This window comes from Xiphophorus maculatus, chromosome 2, assembly GCF_002775205.1.
Source record: "Xiphophorus maculatus strain JP 163 A chromosome 2, X_maculatus-5.0-male, whole genome shotgun sequence".
Taxonomy (NCBI): Eukaryota; Metazoa; Chordata; class Actinopteri; order Cyprinodontiformes; family Poeciliidae; genus Xiphophorus; species Xiphophorus maculatus.
Genome location: NC_036444.1, coordinates 30,241,255 through 30,261,419, shown reverse-complemented (window position 1 = coordinate 30,261,419; position 20,165 = coordinate 30,241,255). Strand labels below are relative to the sequence as shown.

Below are 20,165 nucleotides of genomic sequence, written 5' to 3'. Positions count from 1 at the left end.
GCTTCCTCCTGTAGTTGTCCTTGCATGTCCTCAGTGTCTCTCTGAGTTCACGCTGGACTCTCCTCTGCTCCTCCTTATCTCCAGACCTGAAAGGTATCTTCTTTATGTTTAGAAGTGCCTTCAGGTCACTGGTAATAAAGGGTTTGTTGTTGGAGAAGCAGCGCACGGTCCGGGCTGGCATGACAGTCTCCTCACAGAATCTGATGTAGTCCGTGATGCAGTCAGACATGTTGTCGATGTCCTCCCCATGAGGCCCACAGAGCACATCCCAGTCTGTCGACCCAAAGCAGTCCTGCAGTGCCTCAGCTGCCTCCTGTGTCCACCTCCTCACCGTCCTGATGCGCACAGGCTGCCTACTCACTAAAGGGACATACTTGGGAGTCATCCTTACCAAGATGTGGTCCGACCTGCCAAGGAGGGGCAGGGCTGTGGCGCAGTATGCATCTTTGGCATTGGCATACAGGAGATCCAGCATTTTGTTTTCCCTGGTGGGACAGTCAACATACTGCTGGAAGTTGTGTAGAGTTTTGTCCAATGAGGCATGGTTAAAGTCAGCTGCGATTACCATGAACTCGTCCGGGTGTTGAGTCTGGAGTTTGGCTGCGGTAAAGCTGATGACGTCACAGGCCACCGCTGCATCAGCTGATGGGGGAATGTAAACAGCGATCAAAATGGCGGACGTAAACTCCCTCGGTAAATAATACGGCCGCATTCCCACAGCCAGAAGTTTAATGTCCGGGCTACAAATCTGTTCCTTCACGTTAACATGACCGGGATTACACCACCTCTCACTCACATAAAGTGCAATCCCGCCGCCCCTCTTCTTCCGACTCTTGGAAAAGTTCCTGTCCCCGCACACCAAGGTAAATCCAGGGACCTCCACGCTGTAGTCCGGAATAAGCGAGTGTAGCCAGGTTTCCGTGAAGCAGAAGATACTGCACTCCCTGTACTCCTTCTGGGTCCTAACCAGCGCCGTGAGTTTATCCGCCTTATTCCCCAAAGACCTCACGTTCCCCACAATAATCGCCTGTACCGCTGGTTTGTGCCGTCTCCTCTTCTCCCTCCGTTTTACTTCAGACCTGCAGCCCCGTCGTCTCCTCCGTAACTCCTCCGGGACCACAGGCCCGTCTCCGGGCAGCAGCAAAGGCTTACACAGCGCAGTCAGCTGTTCACGCGCATAAACAATGCCGCTACTCCGTTCAGCGAGGTTCTCCATAACAAAGAGTAGAAAAAGTAGCAGAAGAACGCGAAGAACAGCGACAGAACCACATCCAGCCATTGTGGAAAGCTTAACTGATGATCCATGGGTTCTTTAAGCACGGATCCTTAATCGGTTACAGCAAATATACACAGATTAACACACGACGGGAGCTGCGTCTGCAAGCAGCCAGCTGTGCCGGTGCCATTTTATTTATTTTTTTTTAATGTCTGTTAAGGTTGAGATGGAACTGAACATGAGAAGTGTGAGAAGTGCCCTTTAAACCATTCAGACAATTCCACATGTCCCCTTGAGAGTTCCATACAAAATGCTTCAGTAAAGGTTCTGATTACAATTAAAAAGAGAGATCATATTTCTTTTATTTTAGCTTGCCTTTATTGGCTCCCTGTTAAATTCAGAACAGAAGTTATGTTTCTCCTTCTCTCATGTAAAGCCCTTAATAATCAACTCCATCAGACATCGGTTCATATATTCCTAACAGAGCACTTTGCTCTCAGACTGCAGATTTACTCCTAGACTTTCAAAATGTAGAATGTGAGGCAGATCCTTTAATTCTCAGACTTGTCTCCTGTGGAACCAGCTCCCAGACTAAACTTAAACCTTTCCTTTTCCTTTCTGCGTGGCTGGAGATTATCTGAAATCTGCTGCTCAGTCAGACCTGTTTGCAGCTTCTGCCTGGTTCTGGGCTGCTGATCCACTTTGTCAGCTGGGAGCTGCTCCTCTGCTCCCCAACATGTGACTGGACGTAGCTCCTGCACACAGTGACATTCTGCTTATTTTAGTTCCAGGTTCGCTTAGTTACCACATCTGCCACCTAGTGGGGGATCTAGAACATTTTACATTAGGGAGGGGAAAAGGTCTGGCCTGGGTGGCAAAGCTGAACCCAGGAGGTTCAGCGTTGTGAAAATCCTCTCTATGAGTCAAGAAAATGTTCACAAAAACACATAAGCTATTTATAGGATTTGTGTTTCTTCTAAGAAAACAAATACAAGTTTTAGGTAGCAATGTCCCTTGACTCATCTACCACAATAAAAAATGCTCACTTTCTCTAAATCCGTGTATTCCCTTTTCACATAAACATCACAGCAAAAGTTTGTTTTGAGAACTTTTGCTGCTTTATTTGACATTTTTGGGATTTCAGGTGTTGAATTTGCTGATAAGATCTCATGAAACACCTTGTTTATTAGCAGTGATTTAATTACTGGGTGTATAATTAGTAAAAAAAAGTAAAATAATTGAACAAAATAACCAAATAGATGTTATAATATGGTGTTATAATACATTCTATTCACCAAACAAGTCCTATCACTTGTTTATTAAGGTAGCGAACCAGGATTGCGCAGGCGATGTGACTCATAACAGGTCAGCCTTAGATTATTTTATCAGTCACAGGGTAGTTTACTTTACTAACCTCAGAAGAACACAATATTCCTAACAGTAAAGGAAGTGTTTAAACACAAAGATGGCATACACTCCTGTGTATGCACTACACTTCACTACTTGAAGTGCAGTGTGTCAAATCCACTGTAAGCAATCATAAGTTGGATAAAGGACCAGAATCATAGACATTCATCAGCATCATTGCTATTACTATAATTTGAAGGGTGTATTGTAGCCAGTCGTGATTAAATGATCATAAAACCCGACCCTTCCTCACACAGCGTCGGGTTAGTGATGATGTAATACAGTGTCAAATTAGTATCTGAATTTACACTTATGATCACTTCCCCTGTTTCTCTCCTTTCTCCTTTGCAAATCAAGATCCTTGATTAATTGTGCCTTGAGACAACATTGCTATCATCATTGCTATCATCATTTCTTATCTATCATCATTGCTGATGATAGATAAGTTTACTTAAAATTTTTCTGCAATTGTATTATTTATTTTTTTTGCTGTCTTTGAGGAAACTGAAATATTGAGATATAGTGTTTTGGGAAAAAGAGTGTTATTTCAAATTCTCCCCTTCAAAGAATAGCACTCTGACTGAGTTAGACTGATTAGTGTTGGACTAAACTGGAATTGAATGAACTGGAAGAGTCTGACAATATTGCTGTTGTAATATTCCTTGCGATAACTTATTTTGTAAAATGGCCCAGCTGAAAAAACTGTAGCATTTAAATTTAACTCTGTAGCATTTAATTTTTTTTTTTATCTTCTCAAGGACCCCTAGGTGGGCTTCAAAGCTCACTCAGAGCTCTGTGTTTGTAAAAATTGGGTGTTGGCCTTTCAGCTACATCTCGCCTCAACTTTCTCTGGGGTCACAATGTTGCTGCAGCTTCTGAGCAACCCACAGCGCTCAGGGTTTATTTTTGGAATGCCATGGCGCCCGTTCCTTCCATTTGTAGGAAGGGGGGTCGAGTTGGTCTCAACATGAACCTGCTGTTCTGACACTCCAGGCTGGGACAAGCAGGCAGCAGCTGGCCGGCCACCCCCAAGCAGCAGTCCTACAGGTAACAATTCCCTTCAATTACACCTTTTATTTTCCAGACCAGAGGAAAAGCGTTATGTTACGGAGGCAGCTGCTTTTGGATACACGCTGAGACCTTACGTGTGTGGAAGGGTAACTTTTTTTGTCCTCTGCAAAACTGAAGCACTGACAGGGTTATGATTTCAATGTTTCAACCCCCGTAGCTTAAACACTAATTTTACCATTGATCATCTGTCCCGGTTATAATACAGAGTAACATTCACTTGTAATTTCAATTGAACAGCTCTAATAAATGCTCACTTTTCACCTTGACATTTTACCATTAATGAAAACACTGTCCTGTCCTGCCAGGGGAAACCTGCCTGGAGCACTTTAAACTCCACCAATAAGTTCTTCGCCTGGTAAGTCGTTTTCATTTACGTCCAAACTTATTGCTTGACATTAAGTCTGTAGCTTGTATTCACGCGCATAAGCAGGACATTTCTGTTTGAGTTTTTGTTGCACATCTATTATTAGACTTTCCTCTTTTGAACCTGCATCCTAAAAGAACTACAAATGCCAACACTAGCAGAGCCTTAAAAGGAGGAATGAGTATCTCATGTGTCAGGCTGGCGGCTAAGTGCAGAATGGGGGAGCTGGGAGAGTTCTAAACATTTATCAGATTGTGCCTCTATATCACGGGGGTGACACATAGCGAGATAAACACTGAACTTAATTATGCCAGAACCTTAAACTGCCCAGATGGTTCTCTGATCTGGTAAATCAGGGTTAAGGCTGGTGACACAATGTTCTGGCAGTGTGACACATCCTGAGTGTTATTTTTTAGGCCTAAAATAATGGCTCCCAGGCCGTGTGCCAAAGCTGCATACTCATGGGGCATTCATGCCTAATTGGCCCTCATGTTTTCCTCGGTGATGTCACATGTCAAAGATATTATCCAGTGCCAGAGAGACATGAGAACATAAGGTATAATGAGCGTTCACTTTCAGCATGTTATAAATAAAAAAGCAAACACCTGATGGGCAGTTAGTCACAGTCCAATAATACGTCCCATCATTACAATGGAACCAAAACTCAGGGGTCTACGAGCTTTGCCTCTTGGGACAGCAGCAGCAGCAATGATGATGATGATGAAGAAGAACTTTAAATGACAATAATCGTGGAATTATCAATACAGTTCACTGAGCCTTGCATTGAATTTGGACACTGCAAAAAAACAAAAACATGCCAAGTATTTTTGGTCTAGCTTTTATTGCAGGTGTCTTGATGCCCTTGACACCTGCAATAAAAAAAAAAATTATTACAAGATGGAACCAACTGCTAGAACAATTGAAATGTACAGACGCTATGCACCTGTACATTTACTTTCCAGCAGGTGATGTACTCTTGTGACAGAAACATTGTTTATGGGCGAAGCTGCACCTGCAATAATCAATCAAAACTGCATCATAAAATTCAGATTTAGCATCAAACATAAATTTTTTAACTCTTTACTGAGGCTCTCTAGTTTTTAATGAATGCAGGAACATCAAGAGTCCACTCTTCTTCATCATGCTGTTCACATTTAACATAATGAGACCAGGACAACACTTAAGAACTGATCCACAGTAACTTGGCATTGTGAAGGTCGAGGACGTTTTCTGACGGAATTGGACCCTGAGCTTAGAATGTCACCAGCAGGCTGCAACAGAGATACAGAAAGACCGGAAGAGTCGGAGAAAGGCATAAAAGTGGACATTCTTTGACCACATCCCACACGGATGACCTCTTCATTGTGAGCAGTGCCCTGGGGAACTGGATGATTAATGCCACTCAACTCTGAGCAAATTTAGATGAACTGAGAATCACCCAAATGTCAGGTCAGAACATTGAAATCCGTCTACATCAGCATAGTCTGTGTATTAGACAACTTGCAAGGATATTGAGCACATCATCAGGCAAAGGCGCCATCATCTTGCATTGACCAGAGACAATTTTTTAAAAGATGTTTTGGATATAGTGGTTTTTATTGAACAGCAAACTGACAGTTAGCTTCTGCACAGAGTGTGTGTGCTCTATCAGCTGAGCCACCCAGAACTCTGGCAGGGGGAAGTTATCCTGGATAAGGGACCAGAGGGCTTCAGTGCAGTTCTCTGATGAAAGTTGATTCACTCTAAACAGAAACTATGGTCGCCAGCGATGTTGGAGACATCAAGAAGAACACCGTGCCACCAGACGGTGGTGTTACAGTGTGGACTAGTGTGTCAATAAAGGGCTGCCCTACACAACCCATGCTACTTGAGTAACATCATTAATTCAGTCATGGTGTCCCTGCATGAAGAACAATGTCATCATCATGGATGAGAATGCTCAAGGTCACATCACAAGAGAGTGATTGCTGGACAGTGGGGTTCTTCAATGGAGAACTTGGACATTCTACAGACTTGAATCCTACAGAAGCCTTGTGTAATCAGCTGAGTCACCATGTAGTGGCTTGTAGTTCTGGACACCAGAAGCTCAATGACATGAGGGCTGTCCTTCATGAAGAAGGGCCATGTCTCAATAAGTCGATTTATGAACAGCACTTCAAGCTATAATTGTTATTAAGACTTTGACATGTTTTGTTGAAACATATCCACCGCTGGTGTTTTGTTTCAATACATTGTTTGAAATGAAGTTTCACACAATAGTGTGAACTATATATGTTGCTAGAAATCTCTCTCTCTCTCTCTCTCTCTCTCTCTATATATATATATATATATATATATATATATATATATATATATATATATATATATATATATATATAGAGAGAGAGAGAGAGAGAGAGTGAGAGAGACATTTCTGGAAACATATAGAGTTCACACAATTGTGATATACAGTATATATATATATATATATATATATATATATATATATATATATATATATATATATACACCAAGAGTGTATGCCATCTTTGTATATATATATAATACCTCTCATCCAATTTCTTCTTAAAAACACAGATTTTGTTAATTTGTGGATTTTACATTGAATGCTGGACAGAGTTTGAGATCACTGGTGGTCTGTGTTGGCCTTTTATTACAGGATGTTCCGTACAGTACACATGAAGTCTCTCCTTGAAAAAAAAAAGAATTTTAATGAATCTTTTAAGCATGGGAAGATAGCAATTATTTTGTAAAGTGTTATTAAAACATTTAAATGTTTTAATACAGTGAATGTTGTAGTTGTTTGACACGATGGGTATAATAAAAACAGTTGACATATTAGAAGAATAGGTACTGATTTTATTTAATATTTTCAAAGTGGCATAAAAATAGAAGCGAAAAAATCTTGTTCAAAAAGAATAAAAGTAAAAGCATTTTGAGACAGAAGCAGACATGTATGAACTAAAGCATCCATTAGTGTTCAAAGGTGTAACTATTAAGCTAAATATCACAAAGTCAAATTTCAATAAGCAAATGTCCACCACAATTGTCACAACTATGCACTGTATAATATTTATGATTCTTACATACACTTAACAGCAGTTTTTTATAGCTAGACCAAAAAAGTATTCATGCCTTTGTAAGTTTAAAGTTTAAATCAACCTTTTCATTTTACCAACATGTCAATTTTGACTGGACGTCAAAAGAAAGACATTGTAACATAAGTTATGGAGAGGGAACATCCTGATTTGAATCTAATAGAGAATATTTGCTGTCAGATTATGGTGATGGCAAAGAGGGATTCCAACTTTAAAGGCTTGGAACACCTGACCAAAGGCAAATCACCAAAAATGATTTAACAAAATTTGTCAGCAATTAGAAAACATGCAATTTTTTTCCATAAAAAGTTTTACATTTTTTATTTTTTTTCTTTATAATTGTTTCTTCTGTTAAATTATTTTATTATCTTTAGAGAGAAGACTGTTCCAATCCCTATGACAGTCAAATAGACTTTCTGGTAGACTACTTCTAAATGCTAGAAAAATGAGTCAGAGATTATTCTGTAAATTTCTTCAAATTCAGCCGTTTACCTTTATATAAAATTTTGAAATGTATGAGTTGGGTTGGTTTGGGCCTTCCACAAGCTTGCTGGCATTTCAGCAGACCTGCTGTGGAAAGGTGGTAATAGGGTTGAGGGAGTTTTAAATGGCTATTTTTATATATATATTTAATACACTTTGTAACCAGTAAATAACTAGTATGACTGGGTTCATTGTTCACTTCGAAGACTATTTTGTTTGCAGGTTTAACTTCCTTGCTCTTGTATGGAGGTGAGACGTTAATTGTTTAAAGTACTTTTCTTTTCTTGTGATGCCTACTTTTTTTGTGAAAATCATCATTCCCCCAAAAATGCACAAGATATCATAGTGTTAACCTCTTACATCATAGTTGATATGGTGTTCTCAGGACTGCAGATTTTGCCATTTTTACTCCAAATTGTAATGATGGCAATTTTACTAACACAGTTTCATTTTAGTTTAATCAGACAGATATTAAGAAATGTCCATGAGTGAGTTTGAAAACTGTAATCTGACTCCTCTTGGCTGAGTGACATTACAGACCTGTCTTCCCTCTCATTGGTTAGATCAGACAGCTGGAAATTACTGTGGTGTTTATGCTTACATATAATTGTTTTAACATGTGTATGTGGCACGCACATGCATCTGGAGATTGTTCCCAAGGATGAACTAAATAGTGGAGGTCCACAATTCCCTTCCTATTTAGATTTTTATGTGATGTTACATAAGTAAGTTACAATGCCATAAAAGTTTGCATATTATTTAATAGAACAATAATGTAAAGAACTTATTTAAAAAATGTCTAAATCAAAATTGTTCTAGCACAAAAAAAAAATCCAAATAAAATTCTAGTAAACTTTGGTGAAAAATTCGTGGAAGGATGCCCAATATTACATAACTCATACAGTTGAAAAAACTGTCTGAATTAGAACAAAGTTGTAAAAATAAATGTTTCCATTATTTTTCTGGCATCTATCAACTAGTTTTGGTAATCCCAAGTGGCCGAAATAACATAACATTTATTCAGATTTAATGTCACAGAATAAAATGGTTGTGTGTTTTTATACAGTGTGTAACATCTAACGTCTGCTTTTAACTGTGGCTGGTGCTCAGAGCTTTTGCAGTTTTGATTGTCCTCAAGCTAAAAAGTGCTGAACAGGTCAAACATTGATGTGATCCATTTACTCGAGATGATTCAAACTGTAAACGTTTTACAAATGATCGTCTTGAACAGAAGAAAACTGAAAACTAACTCACATTTAGATAGACTCATAATGGTAAAAACAGAAAGCAGGAAGATATAAAGAGGATCACACCTATAACCATCAGATATTTGTTTGTGGGCTTTAATTTTTAATTTGTACAATTGAGTCCAAAATCATTCATACCCCTGACAGATTTCTGAAAGTCTTTCTCCTGAATGGAAGAATTAATATTCTTGTAGGCTGCAGAAGGCATACCAACATGAATATAATTGAGAATCCATGAGTGAAGCTTAAGATTAGGGTGATGGAGGGCGTCCAAGCTTAAAGACTTGGAGAATATGTCAGCAACAAATCAGTGGAAAGAAGTGAAAAGCTACTCATCAATTGGAAGGAACGGTGTGATTGCCAATAAAATAATTTTCCACTGTTTATTGAGAACGGTTTGCATTTTCAACATACTAGGATTTTAATAAAACATAAATAAAAAAAATAAATTACTTAGCCTAAATCTGCCAAGGGTATATATATATATATATATATTTGGGCCTGGGTTTGGGGTTGTAGGTGCATTTCCTCTAGAGATGGTCAGAAAAAATATAGACGTTCCTGTTGCAAAGTTCCTGCATCAGCATGTCAGGTGTTGCAAGATCACGTAGGCAGCAGGAGAGGAAATGCTTCCTCAGCAATCACTGTAACACAAACCTACAAAAGGGACAGAGGAAAAACATTAGATATTGAAAATGTGAAACTTCTATTAACCTGGTGTATTTTGAAGATAAATTCTGTTTGAAAGAGAAACTGAGTTTGTCCACTTCCAACTTTTTAGTATTCAGGATTAAGTTAGTAAAAGAGGAAAGAGATGATGATGTTATAGACATTAAAAAAAGAAAATATGTTTAATGTGCCGTCCCCACTGACCAGCTGCTTTGAGGTTAACACTTCTATTTAAATGACTTGCATGTGAAAATATAAAACAATGAACAATTGTGAAACTTTAGGCTAAGTTTTAAGAATGCTTTATCTCTTTTTTTCAATAGGGTGCAGAAGCATTCATGTCTGTTGTTTATGGCACTATCCACCAGCTGGGCCTGTTTTCCCAGCAGTACCCTCCACCACTGCTGCCCAAGCCTGGAAAAGACAATGTCCGTCTTCAGAAACTCCTCAAAAGGACTGCAAAGAAAAAGGCCTCCACCCAGACTTCACAGTCTGCTACACCTTTCCGGTCGAGCCTTTCCCCTGTAAATGAAGCAAGCCCTGACCTGGAGCGCAGCGACCACTCAACTTCCCCTCAAAAACCAGAGACAACCCCTCGACTCAACAGCATCCAGCAACCTCCACGGTTCACTGTCAGGCCATTGTATCAACATGTGCCGTCCCCTTACCCGCAGCGTGCAGCTTTTGATCGAGCAGTTAGGATGTCGCCTCCCACGGCGGCCACCCCTTCATGCACATACTCACACCAAATCACAAAAACGTCATTAAGTTCTGCTTCAAATCAGTTTTCCAAAGTCTTAGCCTCTCCAGGAGAAGCAAAGCAATCACTGCCATATTCCTCTATGCCTGAGGTAAGCATACAAACAACTGAACTGGAAACATTTACTGAAAGCCAAGCTGGTTTGAGACTTGCCCCTTATGTAGGCATCCCACATTCAAAAATCACAAGTTCAGGTGCAACTCAACATCCGGTACCAGTGGGTCAACCTGTGGTTCGGCCTCTTACTGTGTTGACCCCACTCATAAAATCCAAAAGTCCACGTCCAACATTTAAAGCAACTGAGCCTTCAAAATCACCAAAGCCGATGTTTGAAGTGCCTCAGATTAGGATGTATACAGCAAGCACATCATATTATGAAACATCCAGGACACCTCCAGTGTACGACACGGCTGGATTAACTGCTATTGGCAGCATAGTACCTCAAAGTAAAACATTAGCAGAAACAAAACAAGAAGTGCTCACAGCATCTGAGATCAGAGGAGGGAAGGCAACAACAACAACAATGCAGCCTCCTTTATTAGACGTAGTTCCTGGTAGAAAGACTCCAACATCAGAAGTAAAAGGAGCCGCCCCAAAGGCTGAAGTAAGAAGAGTCACTCCAACGTTAGAATCCCTGCGAGTCACTCCAGTGTCAGAAATCAAACGAGCCACTCCAACTCCAAACATAGAAACAACAAGACCAACTCAAACAGCTGAACATAAAACCACCACCCCAACATCTGAGGTCAGAGTTCAAACACCAACTTATGAGTTTCTGTCATCCAGGCGACCTAAAACCCCAGCATACCACATCAGCCGAGCCGCAACCCCTGTCTTTGAAATCTCACGACCCAATCCTCTTCTGTTTGCGGTGTCGCCAATCACAGTGGATCCAGAGAGATCAAGGTCACCCCAAACAATTTCTACTGTGAGCACTTCATTGCCCTCCCTTAATCTGAAGACAGCAGAGCTTCCTGAAACTTTATTAAATGGGGATGTCCACTCTGATGTGACACCTGCAGACAACTCTATAAAACAAAGTATTACAAAGTCAAAATCAGAGTCTGATCTGACAAGAAGAGTGACCTCGGTTTCAGCGGTTGGCTCTCAAAGAGCTGTAACTCCTATATCTGTGTCTTCAACACAAGTAGCCACTGCTTATCAAAGGCCAAAAACTCCAACTTTTGAAGCATCTCGCCTTTTGACCACATCACCAGGTTACAAAAAGCAAAAGACATTACCATCATCTATTTCACATGTGGCCTTTCAGAGACCTAAAACCCCAGACTCTCAAAAGTCAAAGTCTGTTTACCGTGGACTTACACCAGCTGAATACGCTGCTTACGGTGGTATCCAACCATATTCACCTGCATTTTGCATTATAACCTCAGTGACTCCAACACAAGATGAGGTTAAAGTTGAAAAAGAAGTTTCAAAACAGAGTAGTCGCGAAGCAATTGTAAAGGAACAATCATTGGTTGAAATTTCTGAAAGACAAGACACCACTACATGTGAGGAAAAACTGGAACAGAGTCATGTAAAGGCTTTTTCCAGTGTCACAGTCCCAGTTATTGTAGTTTCAACACCATCTGACTCAACAGGAACAATATCAATACAAGATCCATGTACAGCAACCAGTCCAGTTGCAGCAACAGCGACTCAAAAAATGCCTAAAGCGGTGGCTGTGCCTTCTGAAAACCAGAAAGGAAAAACCAAAGTAACTACAAAGACAAAAACAAAAGATTCTCTTCTAGAAAGTGGTGACCAAGATTCCCTGAAGGTCGTAAAAAAGCTTTTGAGTAGAGGGAAGGTGCAGACTGATGAGGAGAAAGCAAAATCTGACGTGAAAGCTGACAAATCTGTCATAATAGAACCAAAGACACCTGTTACACAGATTAAGCATGAATGCTCAAAATCTGAATCTGCTGAACCTACTCCGCCGATTGAGGCCCCTTCTACCAAGTCAACTGAAAACAATAAAAACAACACAGAACCATGTTCAGCAGATAAACCTGACAAAAAGGGCACTAATGACTCCCCCGCAGTAGCAGCATCTCTTCATAATGTCATGCAAAAGTCAAAGGGGATGAAATCAAAAGCGAGTGGGTGGTCGCGACTAAAGAAACACATGGTGGTGGAACAGGAGGAACCAAAATTCCCAGAGACAGGTTCTCAAGCTGAGATCCGAGGGCAGGACCAGAGTGAAGAGATGAGGCTAGAAGAGAAGCCAAGTGGTCAGGATGAGAAATTAGCTACACCCAAGGACACAGACACTCCAAAGGCAACTAAAATGTGGGATGCTGTCCTCTTCCAGATGTTCTCCTCCAAAGAGAACATCATGCATCAGATTGAGCTAAGCAAAAGTGAAGATGAAAAAAATGAGGAGAAAAGTAATGATCAGAAGGAGGTCCCTTCGTTTGCGTTTAGGCTACCGGTGTTGCTTTTCAGCCCCAGATTTGATGCTAAGAAGCTGAGAGAAGCAGCCTCAAGACCAGTGTCAAAAATCTCAGTTGTGTTTGAAATGGGTCTGATTGGACGGAAAGGTAAAGAAGAGGAACCAAAAGACTTTAACAGGAAGGCCAGAGGGTTTGCTGCTTCTTAAACTATGCCTGATGTGAAATGAAAACATTAAACCATGGCTAAACTTGTTCTGTAAGTTAATGTACAGCTCTACATTAATTTCTCTGTCAACATAAGACTTCTGAGCACTGCTGAAGGAAACTAAACCCCAACTTTATACTTGACAAATGCATTATAGTATGACGGTAGCTTAAGGGTTGTTAGAGGTTTTATTTTTATTAGTAAGCAAAAACGAGTTGACTTGTCTTAAATGTCTCCAGACATCACAAAACATTAAAGTGTTGATGTAATCTGACAATTTCCATTTGCTTCTTTCATTACACTTTTACTAGAGATGCTGCTGAGCCACTGAATATGTATGTACATGGTTGTTGCTTGTGTTCAATCTTGCAGTATTTTTATATTTATCAAGAAATGTTAGACTATATGTTAATCCATAATCAAATTTTTAAAAAAAACACAAGGTTTTTTTTTTTTTTTTTTTTTTACCAAATTGTATTATTTGCCACAATGTAACACCTCTGAGTAAATGATGAATGTAGAGTTTGTACATGTTTTTCCCTCTTTTCTTTGGAAACACTCACCTCAGTGAAAGAAGAGAAAAGCAGGAAAGTTTATATTAGCAACAATGTTTAATGTGTTCTATTAACGGCCCTCAAAAACAGCACGATGAAAGGAATCACTGATTAAGGCACCAGTACATCATGCACTCCTCATAGACCTCCATAATTACAAATTTGGCATCAGTAATAAACAAACCACTTTGTTATATAATCACTGTGATTTTCATTTGGAACATTACGCAGACACCGTAAACAGCACTCCAGAAGCGACTGTAGGTTAACATTAGATGGGCAGCATTTTAGAGGTCAAAAAGAAATAAATAATGTAGAGAAAATATAGAATAAAGTATTTTTTTGTGAGTTGTCAAAGTTGTAAGGGAAAAGGAATGAAATGCAGACAAAGTGCTGTACAGGATGTTAGTTAGATGGTGAAAGATGGTAGAAAGCTCTGCGCTTCTTGGCTGTAGCTGTTGATTTTTTTTTTTCACTAAGTATCATCTCCCCTTGATCAACACCTTTTATGGGGGGTGGACAAAAGTCTACTTATCAAAGAACTCCATTTTATCTAATAGACTAGATAATAAAGTCTAATTACTTTCAAAATGAAGATTTTCATCAACAAAAGCCAAGTTTCATCTTCTTTTTTAGGGAAAGAATTTAATTTAGAAGTCAAACCCAAACTGTCTGACATGTTTTGCTTTTGCAGTGTAAAAATAACCATCTATGTACTAAATAACACCTTGAAATAATGTTTCATTGCCACTAAGTTTCAATTTCTAATAGATTAGGATGCACACAGAAACAAAAAATAAAGCTCATAATTACAACTCTATTTATGTTTGTTGTGTTGTACTATTTGTGATGAAGGTCCTACCGGCATTTTGGCTGAGGTCTCCACATTCATCTACAGAGATCTTCTCATATTTTCCATGACCAGTGACAATAAATTTATGTTTTTTCCCATGTGGTGCTGGCTGTGAAGAGATGAGACAGAAATAAGTTTATTTCTGTTAAAATCCCCACGATTTTTGTTCAGATTAACTCTTTGACCTGTAGGGTTAAGGTTTTCCCTACACATCCATAGACATCAGAGTGATTCAGCTGCTGAGAGCCACTCTGTGAAGGAGACGACAGAAAACTCCTGTCTGAATGAGGAGGTGTAATTGAGCCTGTTGCTAGTGGTGATGCCGTCCTCTAGGGACTGTGATTGGCTGTTCTTCAACTTCTGTTGAACAGGCGTTGGCAAATAAATTAAAGAGCATTACCGCCACCCACTGGTGAAGAGTGTTGACAACAAAAACTTCTTATCCCATCAGACAAATGACCAAAGATTGAAAAATTTTTTAAATATTATGGCCAGGTAGCATTTACTGATTGTCTTTCTGAAATGAATCAATAAGGTTTAATTTTGACTGTGATTGGTTAATGAACAAAACTAAAAAGGCACAAAAACACAAAATTTAATCAGTTGATATAAATTAACAATCATACAGTCCAGACTGGCTTAAGAGAAGTGTGCCATGATGAAACTATGCAATATTGTATTATTTGCCATACAGCATCAACATGCAGTGCCTGCTGTAAGCACAGTTCAATCCATTGTTTAGAAAACGTCTCTCCTTTCCTCACTGCTGCTAACATCTTGCCCTATGGCGCTTTGTGAATAACTTTTATCTAACCAAGATAAAACGATAAGCAAAATCTTACAATTCATGAAGTCCTAAGATTTCACTATTTTGGAAAAATATTTCAACCTTTTCCTCGTATGTACAAAAAGCACACAAACAACACACACATTAATCTACATATTTACTTCTACATACATACAGAACTCATAGAAAGATACAGAACAGAATACATAACGTTCTAGAATTTAAAGATGTACTTAGCATCACTGTAACAGTGCTGCGTAATTCTGACATGAAGAGACTTACTGCCATGGGCCAGCTGTTATTTTGAAAGAGAAAAAAAAACAGTTGCTACAAACCTTTGCTTTTGGTTCGGTCCTCCCTGGTGGGTCTCCATATATTTCCCACATGTTCCTCTTCTGCAGCACGCCTCCAGGCCTCACATCCTGTAAAACGCATCCAGAAGCAGAAGAGAACTGTTAGAACTCTAAGGTGAAAACATGCACACTGGGGCAACAGAGGAGTAGGAATCTGTTTATCCATAAACCGGATTCAAGTCAAATCCAATCATATGGACAGATTCAGATCAAATTACATTCACTCTTTTATAACCCTGATTTTAATAAATACAGTAATCATATAATTGCAACTGGAAGTCTCAGAAAGTCCAACCATCAGCACCAAGTGTCACTTGAGTGTGTGAGAGAAAAGAACTCAACTCTAGTCAACAAGTATTTATTTATTTATTTATTTATTTATTTATTTATTTTGAGATTTTGAAATCTCTACACAGTCCACAGTCGGTTTGTTTGAGCTGACTACCAACCAACCAGACATGAATAAAGACATAAGAAACAGCAATATGCTGACTGTCTTCCATTTTTGTTTATTTCTTCCATCACCTCCTCTTATTAACAGTAAACAAACAACAAATTGCTGTGTTACCTCCAGCATCTGGTGGAACTCATAATCTTATGAGTTTGAGTCATTCAAATGAAATAAATGTCACTTGTCATCGTTTTGCGTTAGTTAATTTAGTTAATGTTGCATCAAATTCAAGATGTCAGATTTATCTATCAGAGAGATAGATGAATGCCATGTGGAGTCTGCTTGAGTTGGAGTTGTTATTACACTTAAGCAACAGCCACTCCAAAACCAATGGACAATTCAGTTTTACTTGTCTTTGCTCAGTATACAAACACAGACACCTCCTCCTGGTTTTACCTCAGTGGAGGGCGCAGCCTGGCAGCAGGTAAACCTGCTTTATCATCCTAATAAAGCGAGCCAATTAGTTATCAGATCTAAAGTGTTGCATTGTCCAGTTCTTGACAAGAATGAAAGCTCTAGTAAAGATGCCCAAGCTTTATTTCATTTTTATGAGTTTGTTTAACTTCTTGCGTGCTGTTGATGGTATGTTCTCATGCAGAGACTTTAGCCAAGTTAGCTTTAGCTGGTTTAGCTGCACTAGCAGCAAGTGTTCCTGTCATCTTGTTTTGCCATAGAGGGGACAAGCCAAATAAGAGTTTTATACTGATTTTGAGAAAATAGAGGGTAAAACAAGAGAAAAATGCAAAATACGGGCAAGAAAGGATTAAAAGTGAATAAATAAATGGCACTCAATGTCGAACAGCCAAAGACAGAGACAGAAGACACTTCATCATAAGAATTAACACATCACTGCCAAATCAGATGTTACACTCAGAATAAGATGTCACTGCACAACTATGAACTTATGCTTAGAAACCAGAGATTATGTTTATAAAAATGTTTTTTCTTTATTTGACATAAGAGAACAAATTCAGTAGATTCAAAGTGAACTTACAGACGGTCGGCATGGTGACTGTTTGCTGCTGGGCTCTGAGGGGGCTTTTACCCAGTGTGTGATCAGGCTGGCCACGCCCACTTTCAGACTGCCAGTGTCCTGATTCAGAAAGTAGAGGAAAGACAACATGGACTTCAGTTTTACAACCATTTCTTTGTTTTAGCAACACATAGGAAAATGAGGGAGTAAAAATGTGATTTTATTATTTCCAAATTCTTTAATCTGATACATGATTGAGGTGATCAGTGGAGATGAGTAAAACTGTTATAAATTTTGCATTTAGCAACTCATTTTAAAGTAATCTTATATATATACAATCAATTTATCATACAAATTCATATTATTGATGTCATTTATTACAGACTGACGAACACAAAGGTCATCTGTTTTGCTGATGTCAAATCAGCAGACAGATAATGAAATTATTTTATAAAAAAAAAAATTCTATTTTAAGCAGAGAAATGTGCGACTGAATATTGGATCGTTTTAATTAAATTTAAATCCTACATATCTGAAGTGAGTTGGAACAATCTGTTTTGTACCTCGGGACATATGAATTATTTTGGTACCATATAAAGTAAGTATCATCTAATTTTTCTTAGTCTGCATACAACTGGTCAACTTCTCAGCCTCTAGGCAGAGAATCAAGCAATACAAAGGTTTAAAATAGTTGCAGTCTCAAAATTGCTACATAATTTCATCACATTGTTCTTACAGTTTAAGCTTCTTTCAATGAAATATCAAGAGGTGCCAGAGTGAGTAAAGTCTACATAGTCCCAGTTGGAGGTCCGTAAAAATTGATCTATGCTCATTCTATATATTTATGCCATATGTCAGCAACAATCTGTGTGTGTTTTGTCACCTTGCATGTTGCTCCTTCGTTCGGGCTCCAGGCCTCTCCAGCCTCAAACAGATTCTTCTTGGAGGCAACGACCTCTGGGGAATTGGGAAGGTCAGAGAGCGACACCTTCAGTGCCCGTGGCTCCTGGGAGGTTTTCTGAGAGGAAAATCTGTGTTTTCAGCATGTACATAACCTGACTATGTTTATGAAGTCTCATATACAGTATAGTGTATTGTTATATTGAAGTGGTTCAGTTATCATGCAGTAAACACATTTAAATGTTTTTAAAGATATGATCAATAAGACCTATCTAGTTTTAAATGTGTGCTGCCTTATTTTTTAATGGTTGGCCCTTACAATGTGTATATATCACTGTATCAAAATGAGCTGGTATGTAGATAATATATCAAATAATATTTTATATTACTGAAAATAATTATTTTCAGTAATATAAAAATAATTAAAAATAATAATAAACAACTGAAAATAATTATTTTCACTTTTAATATAATAAAATATAATTTTAATATAATTTTTAACTAATTATATTACTGAAAAATAATTATTTTCAGTAATATATCCAACATTACTGAAAAACATAAACATGTACTTTTTGTCCAATGCTGGAAATGTGTGTGGGATGCTGACCTCCACAGCGTGAGTGTACTGCTCCATCTTATCATCGATTCTGGTCAGGAAGAAGGGAGGCTGAGTCTTCTTGAAACTGTTGCTAAATTAGACATAAGACACTGATGTCTGTTAAAATGAAAGCCACAAACGTTTAACTAGATAAGACAGAAAACTGTCTGTGTGCAACTTTTCACTTAGCTGTCATGATATGTCATTTTAGAGCTTCCAGAGACTAAACCTTTTTGTTTCTACACAAAAACAGATAGTCAAGACTAAGCAATTGCTGTTTTACCTTTGTAGGTCAGATATTTCCATACATTTCCTGAAGCTCATCTTCATATGTTTTTTTTTTTGTACCAACTGACAGTCAGGGAATCCCAAAGGAGTCTCCCCAACGTTGGACCGTCCACTCTGGGTTAAAGGTCTGCCTCAAGCAGAGGAGTTTAAGTACCATATTTTCAGAAAGTACTGGATTCACTCAATAGAGATGTTATTGAGTTATTCTTCTTTAGAAAATATCAAGCGTGAATTCTCAAAAGCTATCAACAAGGAAGTTAAATGATCTTGAACTTATACATCCTGATCCCTTGTCTTGAAAGTTCCTCAGAACTGATCATTTCCTTCTGCAGACTGCCTGGAGCCACCATCCCTCACCCACTACTGGAGAGAAGACAGTCCCTGACATCTGGACTCCATTAAGCAGAGCTACAAATCACAACCTAGGAGTACTATATCCTGAGAAATGTGTGTTGGTTGACCTTCCTTGTGTTGCCATGTCTGTCTTAACTTCAGGCAACTAAGAGTTAATCAGCAGCTCTAAAGCAGTTAGGACAAACAACTGAAGATTTAGCCATTCAACTTTAGCCATAATGATTAAATAACAGCATTTTCTACTAAAGCAGATTTAAAGTGATTTGAAAGTTCTTGCAACTTACACCTTTTTTCAGACTAGGGCTGCTGATATTAATTCTGAAAACAATTCATTGTGGAAAATTTTGTCTCTCCAACATGGGATGGTTTCAAAAGCTGCCTCTTTGAGAAATATCAGCAGGCTAAATATTAGCTTTACAGACTAGCGATGGGGCAGCAATCTTTGTTCATTGGCTGCTTTAACTTGTGATGTCCAAACCTCTTAGTATTCAAGCCAAAATCATTAACCTGAAAGTAATGAAAGTCCACAAATTGAAATGCTTTGCAGATTAAAAACACAAAACATTTCTTGTATATTTTATTTCATCTCCTCAACGATGAACCAAACACATCACATGAACAGTGTAAAGTTGTCAGAGTTTTGTTAGGAGGGTGAATCTGTAAATCCCTTCAGATCCAAAGCATTTAAAGAGTTGTTCATTAAGGAAAGGCTCACACTGTTAGGGGTTAGTTTTTTGTTTGGTGGCATATTTTTAGCCTTTGTCAGAAACAAGAACTCTTTGTTCTTTAGGGAAGTTAACTGAATGGGTGCAATAAAGACTACTTGTTGGAAGTTCTTATTGGTCTTATTTACTATGATTGCTAAAATCAAAGGAGATAAAATATGGTCATTGAAATAGTTGGATTAAAGGTTAATTTAACTTATTTTACTTTAAAAGTTCCAAGTTAGTGGAAATGACAACCATAAAATCTTTAAAAAGTATCTGCATCAGCCGCCTTTGAGTTTGACCACATTTCTTGAATGGTGACTGTGGTGACATCATTCTGATGGCCACAAACGGCCCACCAGCCACACTTTGGACACCGTGGACTAGCAGTCATATTCTGTTTTCCTTTGAATAGAATCTTTAAAACA

At 38.6% G+C, this 20,165-nt stretch overlaps 2 protein-coding genes across 2 annotated transcripts in view; one reads left to right on the top strand and one right to left on the bottom strand.

Moving 5' to 3' along the window:
- The first annotated feature begins 3,539 nt into the window (after positions 1–3,539).
- LOC111611593 (mucin-5AC-like) lies at positions 3,540–14,290 on the top strand. Its single transcript, XM_023348637.1, has 3 exons — positions 3,540–3,670; positions 4,000–4,049; positions 9,879–14,290. The coding sequence occupies exon 3, from the start codon at positions 9,894–9,896 to the stop codon at positions 12,915–12,917; it is 3,024 nt and encodes a 1,007-aa protein (XP_023204405.1). The 5' UTR covers positions 3,540–3,670; positions 4,000–4,049; positions 9,879–9,893; the 3' UTR covers positions 12,918–14,290.
- LOC102227574 (non-muscle caldesmon-like) overlaps positions 6,901–20,165 on the bottom strand; it is a 31,557-nt gene continuing 18,292 nt past the window's right edge. Inside the window, exons 8-13 of the mRNA XM_023348645.1 lie at positions 18,398–18,479; positions 17,771–17,905; positions 16,909–17,007; positions 15,446–15,532; positions 14,333–14,432; positions 6,901–9,543 (exon numbers count right to left, since the gene is read on the bottom strand). Of these exons, the coding sequence (XP_023204413.1) occupies positions 9,521–9,543; positions 14,333–14,432; positions 15,446–15,532; positions 16,909–17,007; positions 17,771–17,905; positions 18,398–18,479 (526 nt within the window). The 3' untranslated portion in view covers positions 6,901–9,520. The remainder of the gene's footprint in view (positions 9,544–14,332; positions 14,433–15,445; positions 15,533–16,908; positions 17,008–17,770; positions 17,906–18,397; positions 18,480–20,165) is intronic.

Coding starts and splice junctions, on each gene's coding strand:
- LOC111611593 (XM_023348637.1), top strand. CDS start 9,894: ATGTCTGTTGTTTATGGCACTATCCACCAGCTGGGCCTGTTTTCCCAG.